Genomic DNA, 20,079 nt, shown 5'->3' with positions numbered 1-20,079 from the left:
TTTTTTTTTTTTTTTTTTTTTTCCTTTCATTTTTTTGTTCTTTTTTTCCGACCTGCGCATGATCTTTTAAAAACAGTTGTGTACGTCCCACTCTCCCTTTGTAATTATTTTTTTTTTCATTTTGTTAACCGATTCCATATAACGTTTATCTACCCTCCCCAATATGCCGTGAATCTTCTCCGGCTCCCACTTGTGAAAAAATTTTGTTTTAATTTGATTGTCCCTTGCCGCTACATACGTTGCTACTGATGATGTTGTTTGGGGGCGTTTTAAAATTGGCTGGGGTGTTTGGTGACATGATGGTGTAGCACCGTAGAGGGCTTTTTACCAATTTGTGTTGGACTTGAGTGTGTGTAAAGTGCAGGAATGGTCAAAAAAAAAAATGAATGGGCTTCTACAACGTTTTCGTTGCATGTACGGGTGTCCTTTCGTTGCCTTTTCTATCTTGTAATTGCCCAAGTTGCGCACGCTTTTTTTCTTTTTTTTCTCGTATATGCGCAAATTTATAGGATTGTTCTTTTTTTTTTTGCCTCGTCCACTTCCTAGAAGCGGCGTGTCTTCAAATCGGAGATCTCCCGATGGGTCAGTTCGCGATATTGTTTGGGGAAAAATATATCCTTGAGGGTTATATTTTCGAAGGCAGTTCGTTTTATTTTAATGACCGGCTGGTTTATTTGTTCAAACATTTTTCTAATTTGCCTGTTCCGTCCCTCTCGTACGCTAATATTTAATACGCTTACCTTTTTGACTTGATCTTTTACTTTTATGGTTTCTTGCCTTAATATTTCAATAAATGCTGGTTGTGTTTTTTTTTTTTGCATTATTTTTTTTTTTGTTCCTTTATCATCGTCTGCTAGATATACACCTGCGGCTAGCTCTTTGAGGACTTTCATTTGTACCGGTCCTTCGATGTGCACTCTGTATGTTCTTATTCTTTGGTACTTTGGGTGCGTGAGTTTGTTGACCCAAGCGTATTCATTTGTGAGGAGGAGTACACCGGAGGTGTTTCGATCTAGTCGTCCTGCGAGAAAAGGGGGGAAACGAAGAGACGAAATGGGGGACAAGCTAGGCGCGACTCGTTGAAGGGTGGCAGGTAGGGGGAAGGCGCACACGCACACATACACACACATACACCACATGGAGTAAATAAATTAGGGATCATTTTTGCTCAAAAATATCATTAACCCAGTAAGGGTTACCAATTTTTGTTTTTTTCCTTCCCCCGAGCAGATCATTCCATCTGTACCATCCCACAAGGTAGCACCACAAGGAGGATATTTTTATACTCCGTAATGCGGATTTGTACCCCACGTGGTAATGAGCCCATGTGCGCATTGGTTGGAAGGAGTGGGTGTAGATGCAAAGTGGGGGCAAATCTCACGTACAATGGCACAGGAGCAGGAAAAGGGGGGGGGAAAAAAAAAACGTCAACGCTTTGGTTTGGGCAAAAAAAGCATACCTACGGAAACTAGTCTGTAGTTGTCCATTATGTCCTGTGGGAAGAGGGAATATATGGAAGCCCGATCCTTCTCGTCATTGGATGTACATAGGAGTCCCTTTGGCTTATGAAGAACAAACCACTTGTACATGTTGCTGTCATTTCTATTAATAATTTTTTGTGTTTGGCGCATGTTAATCTTTTTTCCAAGTATTTTTATTTTGTCTTTTGTTACATCTATATGTGTTCCTGGGTTTTTAACGATTTTGTTATTCAGTTTTACATTGCCATCTTTGATAAATTGGTCTGATTTTCTCCTCGAAATTTTGTTCTCCATGGAAATGATCTTGTTCAGTCTTACGATGGGTACCTTTGGTACCGTGGCACTGCTGCGAGTTGGGGTTACATCGAAGCTGTTCACATGACCAAAAAGCGGTACAAGTGGTACGAGTGGTAGAAGTGGAAGAGGGAGTAGAAGCGGTAGAAGTGGTAGGATTAGAATGGACGCGAAGAATCTGCCGAGCCAAACGTGGGAACGGCAGGAAATATTCATCTATTTTTTTTTTTTCTTCTTTTTCTTTTGGGGGAAGCGGGGAAAACGTGGCAGTGTGGAGTTTGGCTTTTTTGCGGGGGACAAGAGACTGGTATATGTGTTACGTGGAGGGTTCTTTCTCCCGAATAAGCATCTTCGTTGTGCTGCTTGCTCTTACAAAGGGGAAAATTTTGCTAAAGGTGCAATCATGGTGCCCTATTGTGCGAGTAGTCGTCCCCTCTCCTGTTAAAGCTGAAAGAGAAATTACGCAGGGGGGCCTCGCTGAACAAAAAAAAAAAAAAAAAACCCTAAACAACACGTAAAAAAATGGCAAAAAAATCGCCCACTTGTTATTTCATTTGCTTGGTACACCACGCCTTTAAGTTACGACGTTGGGGGTGGCGGCCTCGTGAACGCTTCCTTTTATTTGAACATGTCCCCTTTTAATTGAACACGAGTGTGCGCGTTTGGCATTTTTTCCAGCACCGCGCAGGAGAGCACATCGGACAAGGAACAGCGCGTGCACACGTCTGCTGATATTTTTTTTTCTTGCATTTCCACCACACCAAAATGTTAGCTCTACTCAGTTGGGGTTCTTTCAAGTGTTACGTTTCGTTCCCCGGATCGGGCAACCAAACTGCTGCCTCTTTTTCGCCGCAGGGTCCGTTAACCGATGTACAAAAATGGGCGCCTCAGTTTGGGGGAATGGCCACGTGAGTTCCGCGCCAGGGGTGGGCACAGGCAGGTTGAAGTGCATGCCTATCTACACACGTGCTTAAATGCACACAGGCCGCGTATGCCAAGTTTGAACACCATCCATTTTAAAAAGTTGTGCCAAAAAAAAAAAAAAAAAAAAAAAAAAAAAAAAAACATACATAAGAACACACATGTAGCCAAAAAAAAAAAAAAAAAAAAAAAAAAAGGAATAGAAGTGTGCCTTGTCATTTAACAACTGGGCATTCTTCTCCCCATTTTTGTGGAGCAAGATAACAGCGTTAGAGCAGCTGCGCTATACGTGTGTTGGAGGTTGTATTTACAGACATTGGAGGGAGGGGAAATAATGACTCGGGTACGTTATGCGCTTATAAATACATTATATAATAATGTTACTTATATAAAGTTTCGTGTGCGCGGCGCGGACGGGCGCCGATAAGGGTAGATACATGTGCCTACTTCACACCATTGCAATGTCGCTTCACACCGCATGTAATCCTTTTCGTGTGTTGTTCATGAGCGATTATTAGCGTTTCTTTGCATTGGAGCGAGGTGTGGCTTTTCCTTTGGCGGCAGATTTCTTATCGACCTTACTCTTGACCAGTATATCATCGTCCTTGTCCTCTTTGGATTCACTGAGCTCGTCCATGTCTTCATCGGATTCATATTCATTCATTTTGAAGGCAGTTTTTTTTTCAGTGGACTTGAGTCCCTTGCGCATCATGTTAGGATCATTTTTGATCACGTGTGAAGCGTTGTATAGTCGAGTGAAGGATGCCTTAACTTTTGAATCCAATTTGTCATACAAGTTTTCCTGTGTGGGTAATCTCAAGCATGGGATATGTTCCGTGATCATTTCTTTTGTGACGTTATATTCTTCCATGAGTTGTATGGCCTTGGGTATGTTATTGCATTGTAGTGGGGACATGATCTGTGCATAAATATAATTTAAGAATCCTGAGGTAACCATATGTTTAGGACACACATTTAACTTGTAGGACATGTTAAAGCATACTTCGTTTAGTAGCCTTTTATTTTTGTTGAAGGTAGATATTTTTCCAAAGGCAGAAGGGAAGTTAATTCTGCCAGACATGAATGATTTTAACATTTTGATTCGCATGACGGGACATACACAGGAGAGGATGGAGAAGTGTGGAAGGAGAGAAAAGTCCATGGTAGTTTTCATGTTGTATTTAATTTTTTCTGCCAAAGTTAAATCATACGATATTTGGGAGTAGACACTCCATTTATTTACCGAGTGGACAGATTTATCATTGTCATTAAATACATTGGTGTAATTTTCACTTATAAAGAATGGGATCAATTCATAGTCCACAAAGAAGAGGTCCATGATTTCTCGTATTTTTAATTTTGATGATTCATGGAAGTTTAAGAGTTTGAGTGTTATTTCAAATGGGTTGGCTAAGGATTGTATGTTTTTATTAGAGTTGTTTAACTCCTTTTTTATATCGAGGAATTGTATTCGCTTGTAGGTCTTTGAGAGTAACTGGAGGGCATTTAGCATTTGTCTCAAATCTCCATTTGTGCTTTCATATAGAAGTTCTAAAGCGTTTGGTTCCATCACAATATCTTCCTTCTTGCATATTTCTAGTAGTCTCTTGACGACGCTAATTTTGTTTGGAGTCATGAATTTTAAATCGTAGCATTTGTTGGCTAATGTTCTCATTTTAGTATTTTGCCTATCATTGCATATGCAGATAATTGGGCATTTTGTTTTTTCAATTAACTTTAAGATGGCTGCACTACCTCCCTTGTCTCCGCTAGACATACCATCCACCTCGTCCATAATGATACATGTTTTTGTTAATTTTTTGCTTTTGATAGAAGCAATGGAATATCCCCCGGTGGCCATTTCGCTGATTTTTTCTACGGCCGCTTTATTTCTTTCATCAGACGCATTAAATTCGATGACATTATATCCGGAGCTTTCTGCCACAATTTTAGCAGTGGACGTTTTTCCAATTCCTGCGGGGCCACTCAAAAGGGCACACCTGGCATTTACATTTTCAAACACCCCTCTAAATGTTTTTGTTACTTGTTTTTTGAGTCCCTTTATGCATACATCATCCCAGCTAGCTAACCAATTTTTTAATTTGAGGACATTTTGGTTGTTCCCTACAAGTTCGTTTATATTTTTTGGTCTGTACTTTTCCACCCACAGTTGATTTAGAATTTTGTTTTGGTCTGCAGGTGTCGTGGAGTTGGATGTGTTTTCCTTCTCGCTGTGTGCGACACGATTATAGCTGGCACTTGAGCTGTTTCCACTTTCACTTCCAATCTTGGCGAGGTCGCTCTGATGCCTCTTTTCGAATTCGTGTTGGTGGTCTGTTCCTTGATCCGCCTTTCCCCCCTTGGGTGTTTGTTCCTTCTCCTGGGGAAGCATTTTCAGCAGCTCTTCTTCATTCAAAATTTTAATAATGGACTTGCTCATTTTTTGCAGCTCTGACGCTTTCTGGTATTTCTTTCCCTCGTTGTACATTCGGCCGTCTTCCAGGTACTCACCATGAATGAGATAATGCGTTTTTGACGACACAGCGGACATAACGCTTCCCCCATGTTCTTTTATTTTAGATTGTAACTCGTCTCGTGAGAAATTTTTAAAAACTCCTGTTAACACAAATTTGAGGTTATGAAAAGGGAGGTAGCCGAAATTGTTGGCTGCATCATCCTTGTTATTATTTCCACCTGTGGTAGACATGGAGATGAGTTTTTTCGTTTTTGTCATACTTCCGGTGCTATTGTTAAAGTCCAGTTCTTCTAAATTTTGTCCCTTTCCTGGAGAGGTGTGTTTTTTTTTATACTTGTGTTGGTCTAACATATTGGTTAGGTCATCTTCCCTTTGCCTCTTCAGCCCGGTGCTACTATGAGGATCATCATTTTTAAATTTTTTACTTTCCAGGTCGAAGAGATTTGTGTTTTCTCGTGCATTGCCCTTTACATGGTGTTTGTTTCCCGCTTCGCCTGCCTCTGTTTGATCTTCCATTTTTTTCGAACTTCGTTTGAAGTAGGACGTTATGTCATAGAACGCGGGTTTGTTTGGCGACTTATTTTGGAGTGATCTGTTGGAAGTATTTCCTGTGTTGTAGTAGGAATCCTGCTGGTCTTCATCCTCGTCGTCCTTAATTTCTACAACACGTCTGGGTTGAGATGTGTTAGTGTCTTCTGTGTTAAACAAATCATTATCGTTATCTTTATCAAACAAACTGCTTGACACTTTTTTCAGCCTCTTTCTTTTCCTTCCTCCATCGCTACTGCTATCGTCATCGAAGAGGTTGTTTCCTTTGGAGCCCATTTTGTTGTGCTGTTATGAGGAGTGTAAAGAGAACACGTTGTGTGTGTGTGTTTGAGCTGCTTGAGGAGGAGAGGTATCAACAACGCTCGGCAAAAAAAAAAAAAAAAAAAATTCACGCAAAAATGGAGAAAAAAGAAAAAAACTCATAAGGGAGTTTCCCCTTATCGTTTTTTTTTATCAGGATGAAAATTTTCAAAGGGGTGTGGGGGGGGGAAAAAAAAAGGGGCACATTCGCATTTGCGTGTGTAAATCTCCTCCGTTCGGAAAGAAGGCAAAGTGGCGCCACGAAATTGGAAAGCCAGAGTGGTTAAGGTGAGAGGGTGAGCCAAGCAGCAACGCAAAGTGGTGGCGAAAAATTGGTGGCGGCAAAATGGTCGCAAAAAATAGTTATAAAGAAGCATACGAGAGAAGCGACACACGAAGCAGGCACACAGCAAGGACACACCAATGAAGCCTCTCGCAAAGGAAAGGAGAAAAAATTGCTCACCCCTAGGTTGACGTCTCAAAGTGAAGGTCAGCATACGAGTATGGGTGTATGCTCTCTATCGTGCACTCCATTCACCAGAAGTATGCACATTCATAGCGCTCGAGCATGCTCATGTTTGTAACCTTCACTTGTGTGTTAAGCTAGCGGGGTGAGGGCCTTGGGTGTTATTGTAGTTGTGACCCCAAAAAATAAAATGCATATACATATAAATGGAGAATATAAACCCAACGCAGCAACACTGAAGTGACTCATTCGAGTTAGCTGAAGCAAATTTTTTTCCAACCCTTTAAGTGGAACTTATCGTTTCGGGCATTGCCGCTTGCACAAAAGTTTTGCACTTCAAAATTCTGTGCCCTCTATGGGATGGTTCCTTGCTAAATTGTTTCGTCTCGCTGGTGATTGTTTGCTTACGTTTCGCCTTTTTTTTTTTTTTTTTTTTTTTTTTTTTCTCGTTGCGTCATTTTCTCCAGGGAATGCAAATTATTTAAAAAGAGTGTGTCTCCACTTACGAGGGAAAATGTGCTTCCCAAAAACTGTGCATGAAATACAAATTGGGGAAGGCTTTACTTAACCCATCGATTGTTTATATGTTCATTAAAAAAAAAAAAATATAAATAATTGAGAGAGCTTTTTTTTTGTTCCACTGAAGGTTTTTCTCTGTATGGGGATAATTCATACAGCATTTTTGAAGCAGCAGATTGAGCTGCTCACATTTTAGAGAGGTGATTTGATTTGTAAGTATTTCTCTCTTTGCAAAAGATAACAAAAAAAAAAAAGAAAAAAAAAATGATAAAGGTTAATTTACTTGGATTTATCTTTTTTTATTTATACAGGGAAAATTTTTTTTTGTTTTCTTTTTTTTTTCCCCCATGTCTACTACTGATAAGGCATGTATTTTCGGGGGGCACAGACAAAGGGGGGGAGGTTAATCACACATCGTGACATTATACGCATTGCAATTTAAAAAAAAAAAGATGAAGTTAGAAAAAATAAATTTACATTTGCCTACAGCTTTCCATTTTGGGGAAAAAAGAAATTATTTTTCTTTTTGGGGTCAGTTATCTGCTTTTTACTCTTTACCACGACCACATTCGCTGCTCGCATTACCGAAGAGTGAAGATTTCCACTTGGGTGTAGAGCACGAATGGGGGCCTTTTCTGTGGAACTACTTGTAGTAGCCGTATAACTCGTGTAGCAAATTGTTTGTCCACTTGTTTTTCATGCTTTTTGTGAATGTCTTCCAGGATTTTTTATTTTCCATGATGAATTCCACGTAGGTATATCTGGGGCAGCGGTCTTTGTAATATAGTTGGTAAAAACTATTCAAATTTAGGGAGTCATAATTTTGCAGCTCCTGCACCAAATCGGAGTAAGCCTTCCACCAAATTTTAAATAAAAAATTTTTGGGGATTTGATTCTTCTCGGTTATTTGAACGCATTTATCCCACAATTTGTTTATCATGTGTATGTAAATATGTCTCCTCCTGTCGTAAGCATTTCCCCATAATATGTACATGTCCTTTTTGCTTACATAGAAGTTTAGGGTGTTCATTTGTTTTTTTAGTTTTCGTTCGAACAGCTTTACGTTTTTTTTAATGTTTTCGTCTGTTTTGATGTTTCCCTTATTGTAGTTCGTTTGCTGTGAATTGTGTTTGTTTATATAGCTGTTAATTTTTCGTCTCAAATGTAAAAAGGCCTCGTCCGAGGTGGAGATGTGCATGTGCCCCTGGTTTATTGTTTTGTGTTTGGTGGGAATATGGCTGTTCGTGCTGTCCATATGCTGCGAAGGAGTCATGTGCTTCATCTCCCACGCCATCTGATGCGCTTGAGCAGGTGCGTGTGTGGAATATTCAGTGGGGTCCATTTTTGCTTCTCTTCCCACATCTCTCATATCTCCCACTTCTTCCAGTTGTGCAAGTATCGACTTGGCCAAGATTCTCCCTCCATTCGAGCGACTCATTTGGCAGTAGGAATTTGCATTTGCATGGGGATGAATAATCTCGAATAGGTGCTGCGAGAGTGGGCAGGAAAAAGTACAGGTCTCTGTTTGCAAAAAATGCTATTGTTGTGCATGGGGAAGTTAAAAGGAATAATGGATCCTGCTGTGTCCGCATTGGTGCACATATGCGTCCACACTCAGATGTTACATCTACACCTAGGCGCTGAACTTACCAGTAGGAGAATGATAATGACATGACAGATGGAAACCTTTTGAGGGGTAGACAGTCCATTTGCAAAGAATTTCGTGCTTGTTTTTCCCATGGTGAAGCAAATTGATTTATATAAAAGGTTTACGCTATTGTGAATTTGTGTTAATGTTATGGGTGGAGTTGCTCCTTTTTTTTTTTTTTTATCATGCAGATATATAAGCGGCAAGGTGATTGTTATAAAGGCTGTTCAGTTGGGCGGTGTAGCTCTCGGAACCCTTACGAACGAAAGAATGTATGTAACGAAAAAATTTCTTCCAAGGTTTGAGGTCTAGGTCACGACATCTTGTTTAGTAATGTTGACAAAAATTGAAAGGTGCCTACGGCGGTATTTGACAACACCAGAGGGGAGTAAAAAAAAAAAAAAAAAAAAAAAAAGCATATTCTATGTTAACCATTCATTATTTTAAGGGACCATATTGTTCGCTTTTTTTTAATTTTTTAAAAACCCCTTGAGAGGGGGACAGACAAGAAATACATTCCTTTATATATATGTAAGGCGGCCAACTTTGTACGCGTATTCAACGTCATGCTGTTGCATGGACAGTGAAAAAGTTCAATGTCCATGGTGCCAGGGGTAGTAATATGTGGTAATTTAGCGTCAACCTTGAGTGAACATTTTTTTTTTTTAAAGAAAAATTCTTTATATTTAGGTACCACGTGGTGCATGCTGCCCAATATGGGGCAGGACGGCTAGGACATGTCGGCCGAATGAGAGCAGCAACCCAGAATAAATCTGTCCACGGGGCTGGGGTATATAATCTGCTATTTTCATCAATTTTGAGAAAAGACAAAAAAAAAAAAAAATAGCCTTTGTATGTAAGAAAGAGGAGGTTAGTGGCCTCTTCATTCGGCAAAAAAAGCAACCCCCTTTTTGCATGGTGCCATTTATATCTTTCTTTTCTATACGTAGTTGTGGTACATAAAATCATGGCCTAAATGTATATAAAAAAAAATTTTTTCTTAAACCCTTTTTGGCGCGCATTTGGTTAGAAGTGTATAGTTTAGATAAAACTGACCGGCACTTATTTTAGCATTTTTCTCTTTGCATGATTTTTCTTTTTTTTTTTTTTTTCTTTGCAATGTTTGCGCGCAGGGGTGACCAACCATTTGGGGTGGCAAGTTCAAAGAAAAAAAGAAATCTTCACATATGGGGGAGATATTTATTTCTACTTTACTTTTTCTTCAACGTTGGGTGCATCACAAAAATGATGCATCCGCGAGTGCAATTTTAGAAGCGTGTGCTCAATTGGTGAATAATTCCTTTTTTGCAAATTCGGGGGGTTTTAAAAAAAAAGGGGGCAAACGCAGAAAGTACAGTTGTTTTGTCCTACAGGAGTAGACTTTTTTTTTTTTTTTTTTTTGTCCTCTTATCGGTTGACATGCATCCAATGAACTAGCTACAGTGAGATCCGTGCCGATTTTTTTTTTACGTATATGATTTCGCTGCTATGGGTAAAAAGCAAATGATACTTGAGCTAGGACATGTGACGATTATGCAAGTGAACGGATAAAATTTTGGGGGGGCTTAAGTTCTAAGAGGTGCCTCGGGCACTTTGTCTGACTGCAACTCTGTGGCAGTGTTGCCGATCAGGTACCCGCTCGTCCTTATTCGCACAATATTGTGTAGGCGTTTACAAAAAACACTACACCGTTGTGTCTGCTTGAAGGATTACGGTTAGTGAAACGTATAGTGGTAAGGGAAGGACATCTAACTTATCCTTCTCTTCTCAGTGTTGAGCAGAAGTATAAACGAAAGTTCAGGGTAATATAAAACAAACTCATTCTCCACGAAAAAAAAAAAAAAAAAAAAACGTAAACAAATGCGTAAGCAGTGAAGTATGGGAAACATAGTAGGGTATGTAGCTGCTGCGACCCCATGTTGTGCGGAGTGGCCACTTTTTTTAAATCCATTTTTACACCATTCCGTGAGTAACAAATTGGAAAACAAACTTACAGGGGGTGGCGGGAATCACTTCCCAGTGTGCATGCAACTGTTGTGCATTTATATGCACGCATGAGCAGGTTAAACCCATGGCCGCAACGATAACAACGGGACAGTATTGGACTAAGACAAATCATGTTCGCACGGTTCGCAATGCGAGTTAGGAGAATGGGGTGACAGAAGGGGGGGGGATAGGACCACATGGGGAAGTGTGTGAGCGTGGGTAATGTTCCATTTTGTCGCTCGGATTAATCCCCCCCCGCTGCATCCTTTACGAGAACTAGTAGAAGAATGGTAGTGCTGCTGGTTCTTGCATACATTTGTGTCGCTTGCCCCGTCGAAGACGTGTTGGAGTAATTCCTGACCACAATGCGCATAAGGTTTTACCACTTAAAGCTCATCTTGTCGATAGTATCGGTCCACACTTTCTTTGTTTCTTCCAGGAAAGCTATGAACACATCAGCTGTGCATTCTCCTTTGTCGAGCAAATCGAAAAAGGCGTTTATGCAACTTACATCTTTTTGCCTAAGTTCAGAAATGAGCCTTCCATGGATTCTGGACCAAATTGCTTGCACATTTTCTTTCGACATGTTATGGCGGGATGCAAAAGATTCTGCATACATGCGCATCTCATCTATCATGTCATTATATTTTCGCACGTAGAGATTATGGAAGTTAAACCAGAGGATGAACATGTGTTTCCTAGAGACAACTCCTGTTAAATTTTTTAACATAATATGGAGTTCTCGTTCTGTTAGTTTTATACTTTGCTCAGGCATATGTTTTTCATGGTTGGGGTGATTATTTTTTTGTGACTGATTTATTTTTTCATTTTTTGTTTTCATTTGGCTCTTTACGTTTGTACTGCTCGTGTTGTAGTTCCCTAATGGAGTTCTTGGGATTTCATGCACGTCTTTTTTTGGGCCCTTTGGATGTACCTGGTGGTGTGTGTTTGTTGCTTCCATTTGTTCGAAGTGTTTACTGCTGCCCTGCATGCTGTCCCCATGTTTTATACTTCCCCCCCCACATGGTGGTTTTACATCTCCCATTTGTGTTGCATCATTTGACGAGCTCGTTTCAGCTATAATTCTGACCTCATAATGACGTTTTGGTTCCACGGCTGGGAGCAGATTTGCAGGTGCTACGATGAAGGGGTGAACCTACAGGAAGAACAATGGAATATATATTTGTGAGTGTATGCATGTGTACATGGTTACATAATGTTTGGAGATGTGTCAATTTGTGGAGGCCCCACCCGACAGTACACGCACGTAAAAGGGGGAATGTGAGCAATCTGCTTTTGCTACTTCATCGTCATACCAGGAGGAGCAGTAGAGACAAATATAGGAGCGATCCTGTGAAGGTCCTGGGGCGCACCACGTTATCTAGCCTAGCGTTCTTGTGATTCATTTTTTGGTTAAGGTTACCGCTCGCTTGTTGGTTGGGGAGTGTCGGTAGAGCAATTTAATGAGAGCGGAATACATTCCTGCGACGGATCCGGAGTGGAGTTTTGAGCCTGGAGGAAGTGAACACCAGCGATAGTTGCGCTGTGCTGTGCTGTTTTTTTTTTTTTTTTTAACCTAAAAATTTACGCTCTTTAAAAACATGCCATATGAAATTACCAATTTGCAACAAAAAAGAAAAGAACAAAAAAAGTGTATTTCGCGAAATGGCAAATAATAATGCAGATCCCTGTACATGTACGTCGACAGCACCATATATAAATTTAAGCCTTGTTCTAAATATAAAGTGCGTTTTGTTTTTTTGTTGCACGAAACCCCTAAATTTAAGTCGTGCGCCCTTCTCTCACGCGGCAAAACTCCGTTTAAGGGCGCTTAATTTGGTGCCTTAGGGTTGCAAAAAAAAAAAAAAAATAATAAAATAAAATAAACACAACAATACAGAAAAACGTGGGCGTGCAAATAACAGCAATAGGGGAAATGGTAAATATTGTTTCCTCATTTTATATTTCTGTTTTCGCAAATACAGTGTTACTATTTATGATGAATGGGGTACCCCTGGGGACAGAACAAAAATGCGCCTTGTCACGAAACCGTTGCCCAACTACCCCGCCGTTGCATCCTAGCATCATAACGTCATAATATTTGGTAAGATGATATTATTGAGATAACCCATGTTTTCTCTGTCACACACAACCCTACAGTCGCAGGGGAACGACGTCAACAGCGAATTCGAAGGTAGTCATTTTTTTTTTTTTTTTTTGCTATTTGTATAAATGCAGCTATGGGTACACCCTACATGGGGTTGTTACGCGTACAGTAGGATAAGGTAAAAATAGTTACCATAAATGTATAATATATTTATTTGTTCATTTTTGTTTACATAACTGTTCTACTGTATTGTTGCCTGGGTATATAAGTATGGCTGTAATTTTTAAATAACATGGAGCAGGGCGTAGACTATTACGTTTATGTGGATGTGCTAAGGGAAGTGAAGCACCAAACGGGAAGAAGAACTCATCCCCCATGGACCTACAATATATGTACTTCTACCCTTGATAAAATAGTTCCAAAAAAGAAAAAAAAAAAGACATTTAAATTGAATTTCGGCACACACATGGGAAGTCACACCTAACAAGATTTACGTTTAAAACATGGGCGTTTTACATCATGGGACAAGGAGTATGAAAGAATCTCGTGCACATGGTTGATCCTCCATCTTTTTGTAAATAATTTGTATTTTTTTTTTTTATAAAAAGCTATTCATTGTAGCTTCGTATAACATGTCACGCACATTTTTATAATAGTACTTATATGATGAGAGGTTATTTTTTCTTTTTACGATTATATTTGGTTTTCCTTTGGTTTCGCAAAAATGCGATAAATAATATGCCCATGTGGAGTATAACACAGGATAGGGTAAAAGTAGGAACTGTAGCAGGTTTGAAACGGACTATCCGTGGGTATGTTCAGGGTGCGGGGACATTAAATGTACAAGTGTGCGTTACAGAAGTATACACAGTAAAGAAAATTATTCGTGGCAGCATGTGGAGGTGTGCGTGTTCTTTCTTTGTAATCTACCACACGTTAAGTTCATTTTGCACTACACAAAAGTGGAGGATATTTATGTTGGTTTCTTTCTTGGGAGGGGGAATCAGACAGGAGATGATAATATTTAAAGGGGTGAGGGAAACGTGTGCAGAACAAATCCCTAATTTAGAACATTTGGCTTTTTCTCCCATTTAGAATGAGCGGTGGGTGAAATGTTGAAACAACAGCGGGAAACTTTTTTTTTTTTTTTTTTTTTTTTATACAAGTATGCATACACGGATGGGGAACACTGGCAAACGCGTAATGCGCGTTGTGTACTGCTTTTTTTCATAATTTGTTATTTTAACTGCTACGTGAGCGTTTCGCTGATCACAATCTTTACATTTCTTTTTTTGCCCTTAGAACTATTTCCTTCCACACTTTTTTGTGACCATAATTTTTTTACAACTCATTTTTTTGCTTCGTAGACGCGACACAAGGGTATAGAAAAGGAAATGCAAAGAATATAACTACCTGTATAATGCGTTTTCTCTTTTTGTGCAAATTGTTAAAACTTGTATATTAGTTAGGTATAAAGGAAGCAAAAAAAAAAAAATATATTCTGCCCTTTTTTTGTTTCATGCAGTAAAATAATTTTTTTTAAAAAAAACTAAATTTTCGTAAAAAGGTTTGAGGGTTTATTTTTTCTTTATTTTTAAATCATCTCATTTTTTTAGCATGATTTTTATATCCCCCCCACTATTATTATTTTTTTTTTCTATATTACCACTACTGCGACAATTACGGCCACGCCTCATTGTACCCACTGCTGCTGGCGCACTAACTTACCGCGGCTATATTACCATAAAATAAAAACAAAAAAAAAAAAAAAAAAAAAAAAAAAAAAAAAAAAAAAAAAAAAAAACAAAGGTAAGCCACGTGTGAATGAATACAATACCACACTGGTGCTTAGTATTTTTAGTGAGGTTAACTAAGATAAGTTCTTATGCTAAATAAAAAATATTACTGGCAAAATTTACGTATACTTTAAAAAGCAGTCTCAAAAGTTAAAGAATAAAACAGAAGGGGAAGATGTAAGAAAAACAGAGAAGTAGAAGCAAGCTCCAGTAGATATATCATCGCATGTTTTGTTTTATTAGTTTTTTTAGAATGTTGGAAAGCGGTACAGGCTTTTTTTTGTTTTTTTTTTTAAGGCCTACTAAGGAATAGCATTATATATATTAACATGTTCCACTATTCCCTTTTGTTTTTTTTTCTCTCTTATTTGTTGTGCTGATGTAGAAAGATTTGTGAAAAAACATAACTCAATGAATTATTAAGTATATTTTATTAAGAATCTTCATGTTTTCCGTTTTTTAGTTTTAATGTATATATAACGTTATTTTTAGTACACGTATAGTGTATCCCTTTTTATTTGGCCAGTTATATGATTCTAGTTTTTTTTTTTTTTTTTAAGATTTATGATTCCACCTTTTTTTTTTTTTTAAGTTTTATGATTCCACCTTTTTTTTTTTTTTAAGTTTTATGATTCCACCTTTTTTTTTATTTACAAGTTTGAACAAATGATGGAGACAAAATCTAAAAGGGATTCTAATGGTTCCGCAGCTGCGTCTTATTATGAGGGCTACAAATGTTTTGATGAAAGGGGAGCTGACTTTTGTAAGTCAGCCAAAGTGGATGCTTCAAAAAGGGTTTATAAGTGTGATAAATTTAGCATTCCCCTATTTTTTTTGAAGGCTTTCTTTTTTGTGAGTTTCATCATGCTGTTGCAGTTCCATTCGCCCAGTGTAAGTTTAAGAAGAGGGGAAAAAAAAAAAAAAAAAAAAAAACAAGTGTGTGCCATTGGGATATTGCATAGAATGATGTACACACACATGTATGCTTTTCCTTTTGTTTAAGCGTATTTACAAATGAACGTTTTTTTTTTTCTTCCTCCTCCATGTGTCCCTTCATCCAGATGAGTGCGCACGAAACCCAAGTACATACCCATGGCACCCCCGGAAGCACAGCATCAAGGAGCTGGTACCCCCGCGAACAAGGAGGCAACAGAATTCTAGCCGAATGTTTAAAAAATATAAACACAACATATGACAAGGTGCAGCAAAACACATTGGATAAGATAGAAAATGTTTTCGAACGATTGACACGAACCATCGCATCAAAAATAATGGCGTTTATAAAAAAAATAGACTTAATGTTGGAAAAAGAAATTGTAACCACGTTAAAATATATCGATAATGAGAAGGATGAGCCTATTAAATCTGGTTTAAATTTTTTCAAAAAATTGAAGAAATTCTTTTCCTTTTGCAAGATTTTTTCTACTCCTGTGTTGGGTGCCTTTGTGGCCTTAGCTGCTTACCATCTTAAGGCCCAAGCCTTTACCGCTGTGGTTAGTTTGGGTGTAGCCTTTTTGCCGCTCGTGTCTACGTTGTACTTGATGTATAAAGTGCTTAAAGTACGTGGCGATATGTCAACATGAAGCCCCTCTAGGGTTGCTTGCGTGTACAGGGGCGGGTGGAATTGGCCCACGTGTTAAGTAGAGGGATCACTGTGTTTATCTCTTCAGGGGTTGTCTCCCGCGTTATGTTTCAGAAACGAGTACACGCGAATATTTATATTTATATATATTTATATATATATTTATATGCATTTATATATATTTATATATATTTATATATATTTATATGCATTTATATATATTTATATGCATTTATATGTATTTATATATATTTATATGTATTTATGTGCATTTATTTATATATGCTTACAAATGTAAAATGAAAAAAGATATAGGGGTGGGTAAATCCCCAGAGTGAATATTCCCCGGTGAGTATGCAAAATTCACTTTTCACCAGACCGTTCCTGCATTTTGTAGTAGATTGAGCTGTTAAGCATGCCGACGCGCGACGTGCAGGATTGAGAGGGGACATGCACATATATTCCTCCTTACGTTTTCCGCTCACATATATATCTACATATGTATGTGTTTTTCTGAAGCCGCCAGTTTGATTTGATTTCCTTTTTTCCTGTTTTTTTTTTTTTTTTTTTTTTTTGTACCTTAATGATTGCCATGTCTCCCCTTCTTCTCGTTGATGATAACGAGCGCGCACACTGGCGGGGAGGCATGCACACGTGTGTGTGTGTGTCCTCACTTATGTGGGCGTTGCGCGTCCCATTTTTCTTTATACCAACAAGGGAAATAGTTTTTAATGGTATAAAAAAAAAAAGAAAAAAGAACTCACACTACTTCTCCTCCAATGTTAGAAGCTCATTGTAAATAAATTCACTTAGTGGGTGTACTTTGTTTGTTTACGCGTCGATCGCACAATAAGAAGGCTGGTACCCTTATGTGGTTGTAGCTTGCTATGGGGACTTTCCCCCTAATGCTTACCATGTACAGCCCAGTGGGGTTCATTCATGGTTACTACTATGAATAGAATTTTATTCAATTATTTATTTTTTTGCCTTTTTGGTACGATTCAATGCTTTTTCTTTTACCACGATGATGCCCCGCTTTGTCAATTCACCCAGGGGTGTGCAATTCACTTGTTGAGGAAATATTGCGCTTAATCGAAATGAAAAATAAAAAAATACATTCACGAAATTTTATATAGAAAGAATGCGGAACAGGTACAAGGTGTTATGTGGGGTAAACTACGGAGGTTGTTCGAAAGGAAGCCGCTATATTAGCAGCAAAAAAAAAAAAAAAAAAAATGGCAATTCCTAGTGGAGTCCCCTTTTTGTTGCCTAACTTTGGCTAGCCCTACCGATGCATGCATGCACGCACATAAGAAGGGAAAATGTAAAAGTGCATCATACAGTTGCGGAGATTTGTCTTTGGGCAGGAGCACAAAATTAGCTTCAGTGTAGGTAGTAGTAGTAGTATTGCCACACGAGGGAAGCGAAAGGGAACATACATATGTGTTGCTTAAAAGGAAGAGTTGCCTTCCCCGAGAGGGGCATTAGAAATTTGCGTGTAGGGAAGTGTACGAATGAGCTGGTGCATAAGGTAAACGCACATGTACGTGGAGACATATGTGTGTGTGTGCTTCCCACCTCTTGCAGGGGAAGTTATCAGAACATTTACTTTATTTTATTTTTTCTTTTTTTGGTAAAGTAGTGTGATATCCATTTAAGCATGTAGGGAAATGTGGGGGGGGAGTAAAAATTAGTTATGAGGCTAAGCATGAAAATAATTCAACCTTATGGTAAGCGATTTGAGGTAGCAACCCAGCGAAGGTGTAGTGTACTGTCCAATTAAGGATGCTTTTATTACCTATAATCAGCTTGATGTAAAGGCAAAAGAGGTAGTAAACCATTTGGGAAGAAATACACCATCATGTGCGACGCAGGAAAGGTGGAGGACAATAAAAAGGGATCGCCATTGACATTCAACGGAAAAGGAGCCTTAACTAAATTGCCCTTCACGTGATCGATCAGTTACAAAAAAAAAAAAAAATATAAGATAACAAAATTGATCGTTTCGTAAACCCCTATTACAGGAAGTGTTAATATGGGTGATGTGTCAATCGTTACTTGGGTATCATTTAACCGTATTTCGCTTCTTCACTATTGGAATATTTAGCGGCTCCTCTCATCACAACTTACACACGATTGAAAACACTTGGTCGTACTGCCACAGGAAATGTACAAATGAGCATTTTAACAAGGGCGTGTTAAATGATAAGGTGGTGAAAGATAAGACGCAGAGGCACAAATTGTTTTCATTTGCTTTTGCGAATTATAAGGCGCTATTTTGGCGTAGCCAGCATCAAGTCGGTCTGTTCTCACATACACACGAGGGGTTGACGTACATGGGATTATGTGACCATTGGGGGAAGGGTATGATGGTTGCTCCTCTGGGCAATTGGTTGTAGCCCCCCTTATTCGACTAGGTCCCGGGATTCCTCCTTTGGGAGCAGTAAATGTGTGCAGTTGTGGAAGTGACCACGTGTGACTATATACATAAAAATATGTAATAATTAAAAAGAAGAAAACACAAAATTTGCTTAATTTTATCCATTCTATGGAAAAGGAACAAAAAAAAAAAAAAAACAAGAATGACGCCTGTTCTGTTAAATGACCATCGCGGTAGGTGTCGCAAGGAAATAAACGTCCTACGCTGACCTGTGTTCACCTTAGTGTTGACTCATTTTTAATTCTTTTCTGTGTGTGCAATTGCTAATTATAATTAGAAGGCTAAGTTATTCGAAGGTGAAATTGTAATGAGGTTAAGCCGCTACACAGTTGTGCAACTGTGCGACGCTGATCGAGCCAGCGATTACACCCGCGCTCCCCACCTTGATGTGTGGTTATAACGCTTTCACACTCTGCGTGAAATATGTTAACCCATGTGTTCATCTAATTAGCCAAAAGAGAGAGAGAAAAAAAAAAAAATGTTTGATAATAAAGTTGTTGTTTAAGGAGGTAAGGGTACCCCGTTTTCGCAAATTTCTATCAGTGCAACTTGGCACACACTGCGGTTTCAATTTCCGTGGGAGTGAAGAAGCAAGAACATTTTTTTAGAAGAACCAGATCTTGTAGTTTTACACAGTTACAAAAATGAGAAATTTCGGAGTTTGCATTATTTCTTTTGCGTGAAAAACGAATATTAAAAAGTACATTTTTATAACCGCGCTTATTCCATTTTCTATATCACTTTTTTGTGAGTCCCACACCGTTGGTTTTTGTTTTTTTGTTTTTTTTTCTTCTTCTTAGGGGGTGGACGTTAAAATATATTAATAAAATTTCTACATGTATAAATGATATACTTGTGCATCAGTTGTTGCCACCAGGATTCGGCGGTGCAGTGGCGGTAAATATTTGGGGCTTGTTTTTTTTTTTTGACGGTACTATAGATAAAGTATATTTTGATGCGTACTTGTTAAGTTAAAATAACACCCACTCAAGTAATATCTTTTGTTTTTATTATTATTTTGTTTAAGCGCTCTCCCTGTTGTGTGCTTCTAGATTATGTTATATATGAACAAATATATATAATTTATGTACGTACATACGGGTTTGCCCCGCCTCTGCAAACCATTTTTGCATGCAGGTAGTTTATTCCCCTGGTTTTAGATTTTTAGGGTGGAGTGCCAAAGAGTAACCCTTAAAACGTTACAAATTTTTTTTTGTGTTCGGTTCATTTTTTTTTTTAAGAAAACCATATTGTTGACACTGTATTTACCTAGTATAAAACAGTATGTACCTAGTGCATCGAGTAACCATTTTTTTGTTTTTTTTTGTACGCAAAAAAAAAAAAGAGAAGCGCACAATGTTGAAGTGACTGCAATGCGTACAGTACATATAAATATCAAGTTATACTTAAGAATTTTTTAACGCATTTTAATGTACACGTCACAAATCTCGCGAATTTGCATATATTATAAAATTATATGCACTTTATGTATATATGTATAATATTTATGGTAC

General features: G+C 38.4%; 5 protein-coding genes across 5 annotated transcripts; 1 reads left to right on the top strand and 4 right to left on the bottom strand.

Moving 5' to 3' along the window:
- Positions 1–542: 542 nt before the first annotated feature.
- On the bottom strand, positions 543–1,775 carry AK88_03002 (uncharacterized protein; the record flags this gene model as incomplete). Its single annotated transcript, XM_012480625.1, has 2 exons — positions 543–1,021; positions 1,460–1,775. The coding sequence occupies 2 exons, from the start codon at positions 1,773–1,775 to the stop codon at positions 543–545; spliced, it is 795 nt and encodes a 264-aa protein (XP_012336048.1).
- Positions 1,776–3,210: 1,435 nt separating this feature from the next.
- On the bottom strand, positions 3,211–5,997 carry AK88_03001 (uncharacterized protein; the record flags this gene model as incomplete). Its single annotated transcript, XM_012480624.1, has 1 exon — positions 3,211–5,997. One exon carries the CDS (start codon positions 5,995–5,997, stop codon positions 3,211–3,213), a length of 2,787 nt encoding a protein of 928 aa, XP_012336047.1.
- Positions 5,998–7,649: 1,652 nt separating this feature from the next.
- AK88_03000 (uncharacterized protein) lies at positions 7,650–8,746 on the bottom strand (the record flags this gene model as incomplete). Its single annotated transcript, XM_012480623.1, has 2 exons — positions 7,650–8,495; positions 8,657–8,746. 2 exons carry the CDS (start codon positions 8,744–8,746, stop codon positions 7,650–7,652), a joined length of 936 nt encoding a protein of 311 aa, XP_012336046.1.
- Positions 8,747–11,019: 2,273 nt separating this feature from the next.
- Positions 11,020–12,046, bottom strand: AK88_02999 (uncharacterized protein; the record flags this gene model as incomplete). Its single annotated transcript, XM_012480622.1, has 2 exons — positions 11,020–11,796; positions 11,957–12,046. 2 exons carry the CDS (start codon positions 12,044–12,046, stop codon positions 11,020–11,022), a joined length of 867 nt encoding a protein of 288 aa, XP_012336045.1.
- A 3,163-nt stretch (positions 12,047–15,209) lies between these two features.
- Positions 15,210–16,126, top strand: AK88_02998 (uncharacterized protein; the record flags this gene model as incomplete). The annotated part of the gene is made up of 2 exons (XM_012480621.1): positions 15,210–15,434; positions 15,605–16,126. 2 exons carry the CDS (start codon positions 15,210–15,212, stop codon positions 16,124–16,126), a joined length of 747 nt encoding a protein of 248 aa, XP_012336044.1.
- Positions 16,127–20,079: the final 3,953 nt, after the last annotated feature.

The sequence above is a fragment of the Plasmodium fragile genome (assembly GCF_000956335.1).
Source record: "Plasmodium fragile strain nilgiri unplaced genomic scaffold supercont1.32, whole genome shotgun sequence".
In the NCBI taxonomy this organism is placed as follows: domain Eukaryota; phylum Apicomplexa; class Aconoidasida; order Haemosporida; family Plasmodiidae; genus Plasmodium; species Plasmodium fragile.
Note: the sequence above shows the minus strand (reverse complement) of the source record. Positions and strands in the feature narration are given on the sequence as shown.